The sequence below is a fragment of the Limulus polyphemus genome, unplaced genomic scaffold (assembly GCF_000517525.1).
Source record: "Limulus polyphemus unplaced genomic scaffold, Limulus_polyphemus-2.1.2 Scaffold1647, whole genome shotgun sequence".
Lineage (NCBI taxonomy): Eukaryota > Metazoa > Arthropoda > Merostomata > Xiphosura > Limulidae > Limulus > Limulus polyphemus.
The window spans coordinates 65,595-85,986 of record NW_013667257.1 but is presented as its reverse complement, the minus strand read 5'-3'; the positions used below and the strand labels follow the sequence as shown (position 1 = coordinate 85,986).

The following is a 20,392-nucleotide window of genomic DNA, read 5'->3' as shown; positions in this document are numbered from 1 at the left end:
CCAAGGTTGGTACAGTCATCAGGATTCAAGGCCAGAAAAGAGTAGCTTTCGGAGAGGTTTAAGGGACTATGCTGGCACTGTAACAAACCTGGGCACAAGAGAGCTCAATGCCGGCAACTTCAACACAAGGAAGATGCCACGACAGGAAAGGCTACTACCCAGAAAGGTTGTTGGAACTGTGGAGAGCAAAGACATATGAAGAAAAAGTGTAAAAAGAATACTACTACTATGTCAGCTTTGGGAAACCAGTAGTGGTTGGTGTTGAGGGACGCCCACCAGCCCCCATTGTGAAAGTCCCAACAGCTAAGTGTAAAATGCCAAGCACACATAGTGTCTACATGACAGGAAAGCTGGATGGCCAAAAGTGCAACTTTTTCATAGATTCTGCATCTCAGCAAACCCTTGTGAGTATCAAGGTGCTAGATCACAAAGGAGTACCAGAAGCCATACAGAAGCTCTGTGGTGTAACAGGACATTATGCAAGGTTGTGGGGACCAATATGGGTAACTATTGAGCTCATGGGCATAGAGGACAAACACGAAGTATACTTGGCTGACATTGAAGACCAGTACATATTAGGGTTGGACTACTTACTACTGAGGAAGTGTGTAGTTAACTTTGATAAAATGACGTTTGGGAACAACAAAGGCCAAATTCCGGTAAGTGTTAAAAGAGAGGTTGAACTAACCAGGTACCATGAAGCTGAAGTCAGAGTGACTGAAGGAGTTGATGATGGTGAAGTGGAACAGAAAGCTAGAATCCCATATTGATATGATGAAAGGACTGGTGTAAAATTTACCTAGATGAGCTCCCTTCAGAAAGCACCCAAAGAAACCTATGGAGTGTGACACCCAATGGCAGGGGTTCCATAGGGGTACACTAGTGGGAGACTGCATCTCATCTCTTCCAAGGAACATTCTTTTCCCAGAGTAGATAGGAGGAAGAAGCAAATGAGTCCCATGTGTCACGGGCAGAAGAAAAAAATGTCTGTCTGAGTACTTGGACACTAGAGGTTGGAGAGCCAATATCTCTAGTATGCACCTCCACTCTACCATCAGACTTATTGGACCAACATCGGGAGTGGTAGGAGTGCCTCAACTCTACTGAACAGGCTTACCACAGGAGGATGGAATGGTACAGAAGTATGTGTTCACCTTGACTCCACTGGACAGTTGCAGGCTCTAGAAGAAGGGCAGATATCTTAGAATATGCTTGCATCAACTCTACTGGACAGTTGCAAGCTGCGGGAGGAGAGCACAGTCTGTGATGTGCTCATCTCAACTCTACTAAACAGTTGCAGACTGCAGGAGGAGGGAACAATAAATTTGTAAGTGCTCCTGGCATATTGTTGGTATAATAATATGAGAGGTGATTTGTGCTACACTGAGAGTGTTACCACCACTTCATTTCCCACTGATTGCACTCCTTGTTTCGGAGCCAACTGTTAGATCCCAATCAGTGAGAGTTCTCCATGCTCCACCACCCCAATGGCCAGGAACTTTTAAATGGTAAGAGTCTCCCTTGCTCCACTCAAACAAAATGCTCAGATCCACATTGGTCCTGTTTTAGCCTCAAAAGTCATTTACTGGAGACAGTGCAATGGGTGACTTCATATACTTATTTTGAAAAGCCACCAAGGGCATGCCAGGGTAGCAGGCAGAGCATCCTCTGGTGCTGACTTTTCCGTGATAGTCCATGGAATAGGTAAGGTCTGGATCGGACAGTACTCGGATATCATAATATATCACAAGGACACAAAGTGGCCTTGCAGAACACTCCATCTCAACATAGGGCATATAAGGAGCCAGGGTAGATTGTATGAGTACTTTCCATTATCCTGGCTCAATGCAGAAGTTTGAGAAATAAGAGAACCCTGGAAGGCACCACCAACCACCCAGGGTGGGATCCTAGCAGCAGTGCTAGAAAAAAATAGAATGTATTCACCTCACTAAGGATGGTGAATAGACTGGAAGATAGCAGACAGAGGTATGCAGTAACCCACAGCTAGGTGGTGAAGACAAAGGTGTGAGATGTAATCCACATGCCAGCCTGGAAGATCTCATCAAGCAGTCATTGGAAACAAAGGGCGAGGGAATGGGTGAGGTGGCAGATTTGATAAGAAATATGGAAGAGTCTGCAGGTATTGACCCCCAATGAAGAATATACCTAATGGAACAGTTAGCAGACCTAGTCTGTAGGTGTAGACGCAGATAAGTTCCTGGAAGAAACAGGTGAAGAGGAGAGAGTTACAAAATCATGAGATACAGGCTAGGTAGTAATGGGCAGCATGAATAGGATGCAACAGATGGTTCAGGTCAGATCGATCATAGAGGTGTGAAATGGAATTGAAATAGGAGAGAAGGAGCAGTCACCTTCACAATCTGCTGATGTCTTAGAGAGAAAAGAGACCAGGAAGGATAAAGTAAAAGTTATGACAGATGGAAAATGGTACAGGAAGAGTTGAGAGCATAGAGATCTGAATGATGGTGACCACAGGCAAGGAGTAAGGAGTAAGAGGACATAGGTCTTAATGTAAAGTTGGTATAAGGAGCAGATAACCATTGGCTCAAAAGAGGTTGAGTGACAGAATGCAAAACAACATTAAGGTCCAAATTGGGCTTAAGAATAGGGCAGGGATACCTATGGAGAAGGAAGGACTGAAACAATATGAATAGAACTGGGGAAGAAAACACCTTGCAGTATCAGGAAAGGTAATAGGTGGTAGACAAGGCAGCCTGATAACCATCAATGGTGGAGATAGTCAGGTATAAAAGAGAGGAACATAGCCAGCAGTGGGACAGTCAGGAAGAAAGTTGTGATGGATGGACCAGCATCGAAAAACACACTAGTTACACTGGTAGATGGACAACAAAAATAAAAAAGGAAAAAGGTTATCCTATGAGAAAGTCTGGCTTGACAGGTGATGGATTGGACAAATCCAAAACATGAAAGTGGAGGAACATCGGCCTTGGATGGAATATCAACATGTGAGTTTAAAGAAAGAGAGAAGGTGTGGGAGGAAAGGGAAGAAGGAAGTGACTAGACAGAAGGCAAAGAGGAGGGAACCAGTGTGGTGTTCGCTAAACACGAACCACCAAGAGGACATGACAAGGAGTGTCATCTCTGGCCGGCTCAGCATTGGTTTCCTCAAAGACCCATGGTAAAACTTAGAGAGGTGGGTAAGCATAGAGGTGTAGCAAAGGCATCGATGCATACAGTTACCACTAGAGCACACACCCATCTGAAAACCTGAAGTGAAGAGACCATTCCATGTGCAAAACAAAGACTGGCTGAGCCGGTTTGCAATGAGGTTTACTGCAACTGGTACAAGACAGGAAATGAGGCAAACCTATTGAGAATCATCGAATAAAGAAGGTCTAGGGTTTCAAAACAAAGGATCCTGGATGTGGTGCTGCCCTGTCAGAGTGAAAAATAACCAAATGATTCACCAGGAGGTAAGAAATGGAAACATGCCCAACATACTGCCAAACGTTTGAGTACATTGATGTGAAGTGAAGATATGTCCTGTATGCAAATGCCAAATGTAAGATTATCATTCAGAGATGCCTCCCATTGCAATAGGGAAGCATTGGTGAAGAGGCATAAGTCAGGAGGTGGAATTAGAGGTACACCAATAGTAGTATTGAAGCAGTATAGCCACCAAAAAAAGTTATGTGAGAAGAGAACTATTAAATATAAAGGTTCCTGTGAATGATTTCACTGGTCGCACAAGGACCATTGGAGAAGTTATAATTTTCCTATACTGAATATATATTTCCCTCACAAAATTAGCTATTCTAGTTCATTGCTGCCCTCTATATTGAAACTTCTTTGTTACAAATGCCACAAGCCTTCCACACCCCCTATTGAAATCAGATGATTCCAACATGTTTCTCATACAAATCATCCTGCGTCACTTCTCCATCAATAGGAGAATAGTACACTCCCATAACGCATGGAACTCCCTCTATGCACCTCTAACGAACTATCACTTCGAAGTTTGGCAGACGATGAAAGCACTGGAAGTGAGTAGGGAGGTGACTGGGAAGTGTGAGTGGAGGGAAGTACGTATTGGAAATACATTTTCAGTATAAGAAAATTGTAACTTCTGAAATGGTACTTCCCTCCACTCACAAGATTAGCTAGAATCCCACAATGATTAGGAGGAGGAATCAGTGTGATGGAAGAACACATGTAACCCCCAAAAGATTCTGAAGGATACCTCTATAGATGAGAGAGTCAGATTCGAAGAGGGAAACCGCTCTACTTCTGATTCAGAAATACTCTTTGCCCATAAGAAATCATGAAGAACATCTGAGTGGGAGAGAATGCAGTAGTAAAGTGATCCTAACTAGAGAAAGATATAGTAACTCAATCCCATAATAAGAAAAGTGTCCCATGATGTAGAGTGGCTAGGGCGCAGCGGACCATACTCAGCAAGTCAACTACATCCAAAACCTCCTCATGGGGTACCAACATCTGCATGAGGGTAGGATAACGATCATACCATCTTCACCTCGAACTCAAAGGGAATTGTGAACCACTCAGGATTCCTAGGTATCACACAGGATTAACTCTAAGCTATAGATCCAGGAATTTGACATCCGGCATCAAAATGAAGTCTGTCGCAAGCAACCAATGCCCATAACTGTGAAACATTCATATAACAAGAGAGAACGAGGAAGAGCCAAGGGTAGAACTGGAATAATCTCACGTATCCCTGCTGTGACCCACAACACAGAGGGAGGAATCGAAGGAAGAAGATAGACAACCCAAAACATGTGCAAGGGCTTATGTTGAGTGGCTTACTCGAAAACTAAAACCAGCTTGTTGGATGCCAACATCCATGCAAGGGTAGAAAGAGGGCTCCCAATCAAAGGGGTGAACTGCATTTTGACATCTCACTCTGTTGTGTGGTTAATCACAAATCAGAGGATACTACATCATCTACACTGGCAGAACACGACAGCCTTACATTGAACTGAATGGTTATAGCCATATTATGTGGAACCCATCTAGCAGGATACCTCCATGGTCGACCATCCCAGCGGCTTGGAACAGGTAAATGGTAAGGACTCCGATACTCCACTAGAAGAAAAGGGAGGCTGAGAATGCATTGAAGAGCCTATTGAAACCCAAGAGAGTGCAATGGGTGTTCAAGAAATCCTATTTCAAAATGCAGAACATAACAAATTATTCAGTCGAGGCATGGCAGGGATGAGCAGCTATCTCCTTCTGCTTTACCCATGACGTCCATGGGTGGTACGGTCTGGAATGGGCCAATTTATGAAGTAAATATCGCAAGGTTATTCACCTACAAGCAATTTCATGAAACACCCCAACTCAAAGGTGAGCATGCAAAGCCATGGAAAGGAAAGCATTAGTCAACATGGCGTACAGTGTGGATTGAGAATTAAAAAATACCTGGTCAGGCACTACTTGCCACAGAGTGGGATCCATGTAATGAAGGTATGAAGAATGGGCCCCTAAAAGAAAATAAAGTATTCATAAATACTTACCCACTGTCAAAGTCACACCCAAGTCTGAAGTACAGCCACAGGTGGAAGGTGAAAACCCGAGGAAGCCAAAACTGGGATATGATGTAAATAATGGGAGATGAATGTGTTAGGGTTGGTCCACATGCCTGATTATAGGATTTCCTCCAAAGGCCAATGAAGATGAGAAGCAAGGGAAGAGGTGTAGTGTAGGATTTTATGAGAGGTAACACAGTACAAAGTACACTGAGGAGGAGACAAGGAGGAATAAGCCAAAAGGATCAAACGATGAATCCAATTGGTGAGGGTGAAAGGGGAGAAATTTCTGGATGAAGAGGGTTGCCACAGGATAAAGAGATGGGAACAGGAACCAAGGTAGGAAGCCGTGCAAACAATATAACAACAAAGGGCATACACAGGACATAGAAATCTAGCCGGATCGGGACATGGGTAGAGATGAGTAGAGAAGGGAAATACGCAAGGAGGAGGAGTTACTCTTATGAGCCACCAAGGTTTTGGGAAGGAACAATCCAGATAAAGGAGAAGATAGGTAGGGTGGTAAATTTTGTGTGTAATGTCGATGGTGAACAAGTCAGATTGTTGATGCCCACAGGCTAGAAGAAGTAAATATGCTTTAAAAGACAGGTGAAACAAAACACAAGGAAATAGGTTCAAATGGAGATAAAGTAAGGGAATAGAGAACCACATTAATGTCCCAATCCAGAAAAGCAGGTCACCAAGGAGGTCGATGAAACCAGAAGGAATGGATTAACATGGTAAGGAAGGGTGAGAGAAAAACCCTACAGTAATGGAAAAGACTAAAGGTATGGGATAAAGATGCCCAATAATCTAAAGTCGAGGAGACTGAAGACCCCCAGTCAAAAAGCCATGTGAGAAACTTGGAGACACCAGCAACAGTAGGAGGAACAGCCAGAAATCCCAGAGCCTGGTCCCATGTGCAAAAAACCTTCCACTTTTGCTGATACACTTCTATGGAGAAAGGATAGCTAGATTGAGCCAAATTAAAAGCTATACGATGGGAGAAACCAGATCTCACTGCCAAGCCCTGGACAAAAGCCAGACATGAAGACAGAGGACATGAAGTGCAGAATGCAGAACCGGTGACTGGGGTTGATGAAGGAGGTCAGGTAATAATGGAAAAGGTAGAGGAGGCAATAATTATAGATGGAGTAAATGAGGAAACTATGGTTGAGCTGGCAAGTAGAAAGTGATCAGAAGAACCGAACATGGATTAGCATGTATAAGGGAAACTACCCGATGAATCAATCAGATAGGTTGATAAATGTATAAGAATTTGTGTGATCAATCCTGGCTGAAGGCATGTATAGCCAGAACCTGAGGATGAGATATTGGAGACCAAAAAGAGGGGTAACTGGTGGCTTAGGGCAGTGGCAAATGCATCAATATGAGGAAAACCACACAGATTGCAAAGCAACCAGAAAATGACAGGATGAAGAGACTATTCTATTGGGTAAATCTTATCAGGGCAGAAAATATGATCCGCAATGAGGTTGAAAGCACCTGGGACATGACTTGCAATTAAACAAAGGTGTTGCGTGTGGGCCCAATATAGGAGATCTAATGCATGAAATCAGATGGATCTCAACTGGGTACCACCACTGTTGAATTGTCAGAATGGATCAGTACCAGACAATGTCTGTCAATGGGAAATAAATTATCCAAAGCCCGACGAATGGCTAGGAGCTCTAGGTGATCGACCAACACACCCCAGCCCTGAAGGGATGCATCTCTAAACAGATGTAAGTCCAGACAAGGAGGAGGAAGTGGGACACCCACCAATGTGTCAGTCTTGTCCAACCACCAAAGGACATTGTCTACAAGTGAAGGAGGAAGTGTTATGGGAGCATCCAAGGGATCCCATGCATGCATGGCCAAGGGAGATTAGTGGTGTCATAAAAGACTACATCCCTAAAAGCAATAGAACCTAGCATTCAGAAAGTGAGGGAGCAGATGGGGCATGGCAAACTGACAATTCCAGAGAATGGAGTTGGAGAGGAGGAGGTTGGACCTGACTGAGGTGAGTGTGGAAAAAGACACCCAAATGCACAAGGTATTAGGTAGGATGCAGGAAGGACTTCTACATTTTGATCAACCAGCCTACCCAGCTTCAAGAAGGAGCTGACTAGTATGACTATCTGACTCCTGTTTCGAATGGACCAGAAGTAGCCAATTGTCCATTTAAAACGGAAATGCATATTCAGGGCATGAAGATGAAGAGCAAAAGCTCTCACCATCCAGCAGAAAACATGAGATGCAGAAGCCAGCTCGATGGGTAGGGCATAAATTTGCTACACCACCCCATGATGGACAAACCGAAGGTAAGGAAAAGATTGTTTGGAGATGGGAATATGCAGATAAGCATTGGAGATGTCCATCTTGGTCATCCAGAGACCCATAGAAAATGCCCACCAAAGAGTGAGGAAGGACTCTATTGTGAAATGTTGGAGGTGAACAAATCAATTGAGGTGGGACAAATTGATGACAGGCATCCAGTCCCTGGGCTTTTGAGGAACAAAAAATAGATGGGAGTAAAACCCTGGTAAGTGAATTGGAACAGGTTCGATAGCCTGGTGGGTGAGGAGGTCCTGTACCACCTCTGATAGATGCTGGCAAGTTATGGGATCCAGAGGAGAAGGGAAGGAAATAGGTACTTGGGATAAGGGAGGTGGGACAAGAAATAGAATGTCAAATCCCTCTGATGAAAGGACACCACCGATAAAGAAAGATCACAAGACAAGCTTCCACTATGCCCAAAGCCCACCAGGTAGTCACTGGAACTGGTGACATCATCGAGAAAAACGAGCTGTGGCACCATGAAAAAGAGGGACAGGTAAGGACTGGTAAGGGGAAGATCGGAAAACCAGAATTTGCTCCAACTGAGATAAATGGGCTACCAGATGGGAAAGGGTAGATGGTTGCTTGACAGATGCCACCTGAGACTCCAAGGATTCTGGGACCATATAAAAAACAAAACATTTTAAACATGAGCTATACGCAAATCCCGGAGATAAGAAGCAGGTAAATGGGTTCTCAATAAAACAGAATCATCTTCTAAAAAGTCCCCAACAACAGATAAACCACATTGACGATAAATGTGGGGGTAGGGGAGAGAATGTCCACAGAAAATCCCTCAGGATTTCTGTGAAGAGCCTCAGACAGGAGATAAATTGTGGAAAAGTACCACAAAAGAGTCGTGAGGGTAAGATGGAGGCAGAAAAATTGGGAAAGAGTGAAACTAATGGAAGATTCATGGCCCACCCACCATACAGGGAAAACTGAACCCAACAGTTGTTGGTTGAGACATGAAGATGCCAAGGCAGACTGATCCAAAGCCTGTGGGGATGAGGCATACTAACACTATCAAATTGTTCAGTATGAGCCCGAATGTTTGGTGGATGGAAGGTAAACCAAAAAGGGTTGGGAAGTATATTCATGCAGTAATGAAGGACGCAGGTCATAAGATATGGGAGAAATAGTTAAAACATAATATACCTGAGAAATAAAGTCTGAGAAAATTGTGGAAGGCTGAACAAATCCTCGGGAAGGGTATGGGAAGGCACAGCAAATTGAGGAGGTGAAAACAGGCAAAGTCCTCATCAACATGACTACATTCCACAAGTTCAGGAGGAACTAGGGCAATGTCTGAGAATAAATGTAGAGAAATCTTCTGATGAGTCATCAGCAGATGAAGCCTGTGGTAAGGTGCCTGTCGAATGTGAGACACCTGAAGTGGTGACATTAACTTCGGAATTCACGTTTGTATCAGTCGACAATAGCAATTGAAGTAAGAAATAAATGCAACTAGAAGATGGGCAATTGAACATGAATGATTTTAAAAAAACTGAATATGCAAAATTAAACCACTTCGAGAACTTATTCAATCTCAAACACTAATCAAGACTAAAAAAGAGTGATGTTTAAGTGCAAGCATTGCCAAACAAGAAGTGATAGTTCTGTAGAGGTGCATAGAGGGAGTTACATGCGTCATGTGAGTGTACTATTCTCCTATTGATGGAGAAGTTATGCATGATAATTTGCATGAGACACAAGTTGGAATCATTTGATTCTAATAGAGGTGTGTGGAAGGCTTGTGACATGCATAATAAAAAGGTTTGTATACAGAGGGCAGCAATGAATGAGAATAGCTAATCTTGTGTGAGGAGGGAAGTACCATATCAGAAGGCATATATATAAGCATGGCCCAGTGGAATAAGTGGTTCCATGGAAGCCATAGTTACCAAAAGCAATAGAACCTCACGAGCAATTTGCGTAGGAGAGGCTTGCATTCTGGTGATAGAATGTTCGAGCATTTGCAGGCAGACAGGAGAAGGTTCAGCCTAACTGAGAAAGGAATTGAAAAATACTCCCACGTGAACAAGGTATTTTGTGGGGTAACAAAGGATTTGGAAGTTCTGACAAGCCACCCTAAACAAACAGTTTCTCACAGAAGAACACAGGTATGAGTGTAAGAATTTTCCTGTGAATTGGACAGAAGAAGCCAATAATCCATGTAATAATGGAATTGTAGACCGAGTCCTTTCATATGGCACACAAAGACCCTGACCACCCTGTTAAAGATATAGGAGGCCAATGTAATGCCAATCAAAACAGTCCTGAACTGGAAGACTGAATATTGGTATTATGAAGGAACACATCCAAGAAGTCGACCTTGGTCATCCAAATTCCAGGGGAAAAAGGACCAACAGAGGGAAAAGGAATTTTCCATATCAAGATTAGGGATGACCATCTAGTAACTGAGAAGAAAAGGTTGATGACCAGCCAGAAATCCCCAGTCTTCTTGGAGACCATGAAGAGCCGAGAATAAAATCATGTTGAAGGGTCATGTACCTTATCTATAGCCTGTTTGTGCAATAGATCTGACATGGCAGCTTCCAAACATTGTAGATGGGATCTGAGGGAGAAGGGAAGTTGAACAGGTGTAGACTGAGAGGGGGGAGGAGAATTGGAGGGAAAATCCATGAGAGAAAACAAGTGCAACCCATCTGTCTGCAGATTGTTGTAAACAAAAATGTGCAAATGACAATAAATGAGCCCCCATGAGATATGAATCTGCTCCATACTCACCAATGAGCCTGGTAAGTCTGACACTGGGCTGAAGACTGTCAGGTAGAAGGAAAAGGATAGGAAGAGGGGAAAGAAATATGGGAAGAGGGAGGACTAGGATGAGACATAGGAGTGAAATGGGGGATTGGGATAAGCAAGTAACCAATGAAGTTAGTGAGGATTGATACCTGGTAGCTTCTGCTCATGATTTAATTGAAGCAGGAAAGGAATACCTCTAAAAACAAAAGGTTGAAGAAATGGTGTGAAGCAGAGGTTCTGTAAAAAGGAAAAGGGAAGACAAACACAGGAAAAAAGGGTATCACTACCTAACAAGTCCTAACAACAAATGATCAAAGTGAGCAGGGAAAGGGCAGAAAAAGTAGTATGGGCCATGGTAGAAAGAAGAAGTGAACAGGAATTGCCAGCAAAGTTATCTGGGGCTAGGTGAAGTGCTTCTGACATGCGGTGAAGAGAGGAAATGTAATGAAGTACAGAAAGTAGTATTAGGCACAGATGAGTGAATTGAGTACTGGAGAGTGAAACCAACCCCAATAGGTCTGCCTCCAGACAGGTAAAAGAGACTTCAAGGTCTGTGACTACAGGAGGGGAAGTTCGATTGACAGTAGGCCATGATAAAGAATCAGAAAGGCAAGGAGGATGAGGAATACGATCATGGGAACAGAGTTGATCTAAAAAGTAAGTAATGTTAGGAGAAGGGGGGAAACAAAATTTGTTAGGTTGAGGGTTATGATAGAGGGAATGGGAAGCATCATAAGTGTGATAAGGTCCTAATATTGTGAGGAAGTCTGAAAATTCTTCTCAACAAGACGAGAGGTTCTTAAGGCATAGCCAGGGGAGGAAAAAAACAATGAAAGTAGTCTTTCTTTTTATATTCCATTTCAGAATGACAGTTTCATTAAACTCAAGTAAAATAATAATAATAATGTGAATGTACTGAGCTTAATTTGTAATAAACAATCCACTTTGTTCATTTTAAGAGTCAATTATGCACAAAACCTTACTCAAAACACATTGATAATAGCAAAACAATTACATCACTAATTGGAATGTTGTGGCAAGCAAATATGGGGATAAGTGGAGTGGTCCCCAAATGACATCTAGCACATGGGTGACATGCATATGTCAGCAGTTTGTTTACACATGTGGAGTCTGAAAGTTGGAGTAAAAGTTAGCAATGAAGTGGGTGTAAGGAGGGGCATTCCCACCAATTGGCCGGATGTCTTGAGCCAGACTCCTATAAAACTTATATAGCAGTACTGAAGTGAAGGTGATAGCAGCTGAGTGCTCAGGACATTTTAAGGTTATAATATATATAAACAAGTGAAAAAAGAATTAACTATTTTGTTTACTTAAGTTATATATATATATACATTTTTATTTATTTAACTTAGGTAGGGAGAAATTTTTGCCAATTTTGTTTACTTGAATTTTTTTATAGGCACTTTTTGAAATTTATGTTAGATGGGGACTGTCCCTAAGGTGAAAATTGCCACTTAGTATACTAAAATTACCTTCTGAATGATACTAAACAGTTTCAGTAAAAAGGTTACAATTTTACCTTTTGAATCAGTTCCAACAACTCATTGGATTTCTTCAGTTTCTCTAGAATTTTCTCAACCTGGAGAACTGCCAATACATGTCGGTCTACAACAGCAGCCTTCATGGTGTCTCTCCAGTTTTTGTCAACAGTTGTGAAGCGTCTGTATTGAATGATAAGTGTATTAAGATAATGCAATTATTAAAATAGTTACATAAAAAAACATTTAAAGTGTTGGAACATTTCTAATAACTGCATCTTATTTTTATCACAACTACATTCTTTTGTTTTACTTTATAAGTATATGAATATAATTAAATTACATAAAGCACTAATAATATTTTATGTCTAAAATACTAAACAATATATGTATATATATATAAACAGAATAAAAAATTAGAGACCAAAGAATGATGTATACATTTTATTCAAACAAGCAATAAATTATGCTTCTAAGAATTCTGAAATCATCAATGAAATGTTAGAATAGTTGTAGTGCATACCTTCCCTCCTCTGGCATTTGAGCCATAATATCAGGGGAGCTAAAGATTGGCTCTAGATACAACCATGTAGCTTGAACTTTTAACCACTCATCAATTATCTCTTGTAGCATCAATAACTTGTGTTCCCACTCTCTACGAAAATGAAAAATAAAAAAAGTAAAAATACTTCAAAATTTGAAATATATATGTATATAGTGTTTACTGTAAAATAAAAGAAATATTTAACACAAACAAAATCATTAGAACATAATTAATTTGCTAAAAAAGTATCTTATCAAACCTTTTTTTATATTTATGCAGTTCTATCTATAAGCTTTTGCAAAAACATAGTAAACATTACTCCTTAGTATAATAGTGCTATCACACTATTATTTCAAACACAGTCATTTCTGATTTTTCATATCTATATATATATAGTTTTCTTTATGGAAACAACATATACAAGTGTATATGATTATACCTGCACTTATTTTTAAAAATAATATTGAGAATGCCCATAAACTATGTAACTGATAATCAAAACTAAATAACAAATTAAATTTTTTGCAGCCTCATTTACCACACTGTCAAGGAGGTAAGTGAGCAACATCTTAATGTAATCACAATATATTAACATGTTGCACGTATTACTTAATTTCTTTTTCAAGGGGCTTGATGAAAGGTGAACCTCTCATAGTTTGGGTTTTAACAATGTGATCATCCAAGAGAAGTTGAATATCATCTACAGATGAGAGTATATAGGTTCCTGTTTCTCGATATGGCACCATGACAAACTCCATCTGAAAGTTGTTAACAATACTGAATTACCAAAAACAAACATTTTTTATGACCACTAAGTACCAGTAATTATATAAAGAACTCAAATTTATATAAATATGTACCTATTCATTTTATAAATTCTTTTTTAAAAATCAATGATGAGTTCTTTAAATTATTTTATAGTTTTAATAGTGGTGTGACTTGGAACCTTTAAAAAAAGTTATAATTTTCTTATACTGAAAATGTAATTTCGATAGGTACTTTCCTCCACTTACAAGATTAGCTATTCTCATTTATTGCTGCCCTCTATAAGCAAACTTTTTTATTACGCATACTACAAACTTCCGCACTCCCCTATTGGAATCAAATGATTCCAATGTGTCTCTCATGTAAACCATCATGCATCACCTATCCACCAATAGGACCATAGTACACTCATGTAACTCCCTCTATGTGCCTCCACCAAACTATCACTTCAAAGTTTGGCAGATGATAAAAGCACCAGAAGTGAGTGGGGAGGAAGGGTATGAAGGATACCCCTGTAGATGAGAGAGTCAGATAAGAAGATCTGGAGAGGGAACCGCACCATTTCTGATTGAGGTCTACTCTTTGCCCAGTTGAGGAATGTGTAAAAATCAGGATGGAAAATGAGAGGAGCACAGTCTAGTGGGAGAGAAAGTGGTAGGAAAGTGATCCTAACCAGAGAAAGATATAGTAACTCCCCACAATAAGAGAATTGGTAAATGAAGATGCGTCTCATAGTGTAGAGTGGCTAGCACATGGCAGACTGTACTCGGCAATTCAACTACATCCAAAACCAACATTAGGGCTAGGGTAGGATAAGGATCATACTGTCTTCACCTGAATCCCAAGAACTGGGGAATTAAGAACTACTCCGATTCCTGGGAATTACACAGGATGAGCTCTGAACTATCGATCCAGAAATGTGACATCCAGTATCAACACGAAGTCTATCGCATACGATCAATTCCCATGATCGTGAAACAGGTCAGGACCATCCAAAGAGCAGTAACATCCATGTAACAAGAGAGAACGAGGGAGAGCCGGAAAATTCACATGTATCTCAACTGTGACCCACAACACATTGAGGAATTGAGGGAGGAAGATAGACAACCCAAAACCTGTGTGAGGAGTTAAGTTGATTGGTTCACTCAAAATCCAAAACCAGCCTGCGGTGTACCGGCATCCATATTAGTGTAGGAAGAGGGCTCCGAATTGAAGGGGTGAACTGCCTTTTGATGTCTCATTCCATTGTATGTGTAATCACAAACTGGAGGATAGTACGTCATCTACACAGGCAGAACACCATCGTCCTACACTGAATTGAATGGTTATAGCCATTTTATGTGGAACCTATTTAGCAGGGTGCCTCTATGGTGAACCACCCCAGGAGCTTGGCACTGGTAAGGACTCCCATACTACACTAGAAGAAAGGAGAGTGAGAATGCATTGGAGAGCCTGGAAGAACATCAATACCCAAGACAATGCAATGGGTGATCACGAAACCTATTTTGAAAAGTAGACCACACTGATTTATTTAATCAAGGCATGGCAGGGATGGGCATCTATCCTCTTCTGCTTTACCCAGGAAGTCTATGGGTGGTACGGTCTAGGATGGGCCAATTTATGAATTAAATATCGTGAGCTTAATCACCTACAAGAGATTTTAAGGTTTCTTAAAGCAATGTTTCTCTCATGCCATTTTTTTGTTGAATGTGAGTCAACAAACGAGATGACATAGCCTTTAACATGTGACCCATCTCAAAAGGGTTAAAGAATACCTGGCCAGGCACCACTCACCACAGAGAGTGATCCAGGTAATAAAGGTATGAAGATTGGGCTCAGAAAGAAAATAATTGATTAATAAAGACTTACCCAGTGTCAGTGTAGCACCAAAGTCTGAGGTACAACTACAGGTGGAAGGTGAAGACCAGAGGAAGCCGAAACTGCAATATAATGTAAATAATGGGAGATAAACGTGTCAGGGTTCATCCACATGCTCAATTGTAAAATTTCCTCTGGAGGTCGATGAAGACGAGAAGTGAGGGAAAAGGTGAGGTGTAAATTTTGATGAGAGGTAACACAGTACAAGGTATAAAGAGGCAGGAACGGGAACCATGGAAGGTGGCTGTGTGAGCAATATAATAATGAAGGGCATGTACAGGACATACAAGTCTATCCAGATCGGGAAGAGGGTATAGATGAGAAATACATGGTAGGGAAGTAGTCAAAATGGAGCAGTTACCCTCATGAGCTGCTGAGGTTTTAGGGAGGAAGGAACGATTCAGATGAAGGAGAAGATAAAAATGGTAGTAAAGTGTGCATTTAACGTTGATGGTGAACAAGTCAGACTGTCGACACCCACAGGCCAAAAGAAGGAAGTATGCCTTAAGGGACAGGTGAAACAAAGCTTACAAGGATATAGGTTTGAACAGAGGTAAAATAAGGGAATGGAGAACCACAATCATATCCCAATCTAGTAATGGCATGTCACCGAATCTGGAAGGAAAGGATTAACACGGTAAGGACGAGTGAGAGAAAAATCCTAAGGTAATGGGATAAAGCTACCTGATAACCTGAAATCAAGGAGACTGAAGACCCCCAATCAAAAAACCACATCAGAAACTCGGTGACACCAGCAACAGTAGGAGGAGCAGCCAGAAATCCCCAAACCTAAGCCCATATGTAAAAGACCTTCCACTTTTGCTGACACATGTCCATGGAGGAAGAATGGATGGATTGGGCCAGATGAAAAGCTACATGACGGGACAAACCAGATCTCTTTGCTAAGGACCAGACAAAAGCATGAAGATGGAAAACATGAAGTGTGAGATGTAGAGCCAATGACTGGGGCTGACAATGGAGGTTGGATAATAAGGGAAGTTTTACTGGAGGGAATAATTGTAGGTGGTTCAGCAGGCCAGTAGGAAGCAATCAGAAGGACCCGGCACAGAGTGGCATGGATCAGGGAAACTACCCGATGAAGTAACTGGATAGGAGGATAAACATATAAGAATTTGTGTGCCCAATCTTGGATGAACTGTTGTTTGAGTCTTTTCCAACCACCATAGGATATCGTCTATAAGGGAGGGAGGAAGGGTGATGGGATCCCGAACAAGGTTCCATTGATCGTGCAGAGTCCACAGAAGGAAGCACATGTGGGCATGGGTGAGACTAACAGGAGATTCGGGGCCTATCCCCCAAATGGGCAAAACCGAATCTAACAGCTGTTGGTCGAGATATGGACAGTATGTCCCATAAAATGCGAAGGCTAACTGATCCAAAGCCTGTTGGGGATGAGGCATACTAACACCATCACCCATCTCAGAGGGGAATTGGTTAGCATGAACCCAAACATCAGGGAACATTAAATAGGGTTGGTAAGTATGTTCATACAATAACAAAGGATGAGGGTCATAAGATATAGGAGCAAGGGATAAAAAATCTCATACCTGAGAAATAAAGTCCGAAAAAATCGTGGCTGGCCGAACACAATCCTCAGGGAGGGTATGGGAAAATCAGGAGGTGGAAACAGGTGATCAAAGTCCTCATCAACCTGACCAGATTCCACAGGTTCAGAAGGAAGAGAGGCAATGTCTGGAGATAAAGGTTGACCCATATAATGTTCAATCTCCCTGCAAATAAATGTAGACAAATCTCCCATCGGGTCACTAGTGCCTGTCAAGTGTGTGACACCCAAAGTGGTGACATTAACTTAGAGATTCATGGTGATGTAGTTGACAAAAGCGTTCGAAGTAAATAAGAAATGTGAGGAGAATAAGGGTAAGTGAAATAATCTAAAAAAAAACAACAACTGTATTTTATATTAAGTTAAACCACTTAGAGAAAATACGGTCTCAAACACGAAAGCAGACGAAAAAAGAAAGAGTGCAAGCACTGCCAAACAAGAAGTGATAGTTCAGTAGAGATGCACAGAGGGAGTCATATGCATCATGTGAGTGTACTGTGCTCCTATTGGTGGATAGGTGATGCATGACGACTTGCATGAGAGACACATTGGAATTATTTGATTCCAATAGGGGAGGGTGCAGAAGGCTTGTGGCATGCGTAATAAAAAAAGTTTGCATATAGAAGGCAGCAATAAATGAGAATAGCTAGTCTTGTGAGAAGTGGGAAGTACTGTATTGGAAATAGCAATCTTACATCATCCCATTCTTGTATCATTTTTTCCAAGGCTTTTTCCAGACTGTATTCTTTGCTGGCTGATTCACTTATTAATTCAAACTGAGACACAAACTCATCAAGGCTCAGGTCTATGATCTTAGCCAGTGTAGTGTTGTCATCAGCACGAAGTGGAAAACCAATTGCATCTGAAATCTGTTCCCAATGACGGTCTCGTAGACCTGGGTTGCACAAGGTTTGGATTAAAGGCAAGTTGTCTTTAAAGTCTTCAACTTTAGTCTTGACCTGAAAAAAGTTTATATAAAACAAATATATGAACACACATCATGTCACTTAATGTATTGGGACAACATAAACCATCCGCAATGTATTTTGAAATCATATATCCAAGTTAATACGGAATGGACCTACCTTAGGTGTTAATCACAGCCTGACCTCTTCTTAAAATATCAGTATACAACATAAAATAAGTACAAGAACACATTGTTTAAAATGCTTTAAGAAAAGGACTCAGTATTTCAAGAGTTAATCCCATCATTTGGGGTGTACCAAAGATGTTGTAAGTTGGTTCCCTTGTCACAGTTCAGGTTATTATTATTTTTACTAAAAGCCCATGTTTTGAAAATTTTCTCTGTTTTGAAGGTTAATCTCCTTAAATTTTGGTTTGGTTTGAAATTTTGCCAAAATCTACACGAGGGCTATCTGAGCTAACTGTCCCTAATTTAGCAGTGAAAGACTAGAGGGAAGGCAGCTAGTCATCACCACCCATCGTCAATTCTTGGGCTGCTCTTCACCAATGAATAATGGGATTGACCATCACATTATAATGCCCCCATGGCTGAAAGTGCAGGCATGTCTGGTGGGATGAGGATTTGAACCCGCAACGCTCAGAATGCGAGTCAAGCACCCTAATAACCTGTCCATGCTAGGCCACCTTATGTTTTGAATAGAGATAGTCTGGAAATTAATATAATTACTTTATTATAAGCATGTTCTGCCAAAGCTAATGAGAAATATGGCTTAACTTTAGTGTTATTTTTGTGTTAATCTTGTGGAATTTTTCAAGCTTTAATGTTTTTTTGCAATCAATACAAGCAATACAATAAACAACAGTGGTGAACTCTGATGATAAAGCTGAAAAATTTTCAAATTGCTGAACCTTTATGAAAACAAAATGGAGTTGATGTGCTCTTTAAATTATTTTATGAACATTTACCAGTGATTGCTGGTAAAGTAATTCCAAGTTAATGAGATTCTGGAATCTGTCATTTCTTTCTCTAAGGGAGTATTTCACAATATCTAAGACCACCATGTAACTCATAAACAATGTCAGTGGGGAAGGGTCCATTAGTAACTGGGGGTTTACTTTTCCAATATTTTCAATAATACAGTGTAAATAAACATAAACTTCATGTTTAATGTACAATAGTGCATTTTTGAATAATTGATAAAAAAAGAGCAAATATCATACATCAAATCAAAGATATATTTTAATAAAAACTTTATGAAGTGATCCTGGTTTAATATAATTTTAACTACATTTAAATACAGAAGTATTTTAAACAATACAAATGACTATTTTGCATTTGCAAAATCACATTAAATGATTCTATTGTATTTCTTGCCTAAAATATATTCTTTTAACAGTCTACAACAAACTAGTAAAACTTTGTGCAATGTAGATTTCTTACTTGTAGAGTAATTTTCTTGGCAGCTGGGGAATCATTAAAGGTTTTTTCCAATTTATACACGATCCGCCAGTAGTTACCAACTTCTTGTTCCACAAGATCAGGGTTTACTGCTCTAAGTGGTCCTTCTAACCAAGCACTTAAGTTAAATATGTTTAATCAGAAACTTGTTGTTTATCAATCAAAATATACATATGTTTTATAGTTAAATCTTCAAATTTCTACATCTTTGGATAAAGCAGGAAATTTTCATTAGCTGTTATCTATTAGAATAGGTTTTTGTTACAATATTATAAACTTACCTGTGTTTCATGTTGAAATCAACAGTAACTTCATATAGCTTCAGATATGGTAGAAGTTTTGACAGCAACTGTGGTCTTTGAGGATAGTTTGTTGTTGACCATCCATATGATTCTTCTTCCATATTAAACTGGTCAACTTTATCAGCAGCTTCCTGAAGGTGTTTTTCTAGTTCTCTAGCTTTCTTCAAGTATCTAGACACCTCTTCCAGCTCTCCCATTGTCATCAATTCCTCAATTTGAATACTATAACTCTCTAACTCATCGATAAACATCTCTCTACAAACCTGAGTTGTAAACCAAGTAACCCAATTGAAAAAATGTATTATTTATATCATTAAAAAAGAAAGTTTTCTGACTTTATCAGACTAGCCTTAGCTATTTTCAAAATATTTGAATTACTCTGTTTCACTCATGAAAACTTTAAAAAATTCCTGAATAAACAAACTGGTGTAGATTTTATTTAAATAAATTTTCCTTTCTAATCTTTTAAAATGTACTTAGGTATATTGCTAAGGCTTTCTCATTTTGGTGACAAAAGGTTGTAAAACAACTTTTGCTCATATTGGGAAATAAATGTCATATTATGACCAGCCAAGAAAGGTATGTGTACAAATAAAATTTAAATTAAGTTGTCTTTTACAACTGGACATATAACAATGTTTTGATAACATTCCCCATCATATATACACCTGGAAAAAAGTTAAGCACCCCAGTGTTTTTTTCAAGTGATTCAGATTCGACGTTCTTGTGACTGATTATAAATTACCATTCAATCTAAACGTGTTTATCAAATTAAATTATGCATTATTGGGCACAA

At 40.2% G+C, this 20,392-nt stretch overlaps 1 protein-coding gene across 1 annotated transcript in view; it reads right to left on the bottom strand.

Annotated features, from left to right (window-relative positions):
• Nucleotides 1-20,392, bottom strand: part of LOC106464421 (dynein heavy chain 7, axonemal-like) — a 187,785-nt gene that overhangs the window by 159,453 nt on the left and 7,940 nt on the right. Inside the window, exons 5-10 of the mRNA XM_022392135.1 lie at nt 19,576-19,859; nt 19,277-19,412; nt 17,607-17,870; nt 13,293-13,441; nt 12,663-12,794; nt 12,181-12,322 (exon numbers count right to left, since the gene is read on the bottom strand). Coding sequence (XP_022247843.1) covers nt 12,181-12,322; nt 12,663-12,794; nt 13,293-13,441; nt 17,607-17,870; nt 19,277-19,412; nt 19,576-19,859 — 1,107 coding nt within the window. The remainder of the gene's footprint in view (nt 1-12,180; nt 12,323-12,662; nt 12,795-13,292; nt 13,442-17,606; nt 17,871-19,276; nt 19,413-19,575; nt 19,860-20,392) is intronic.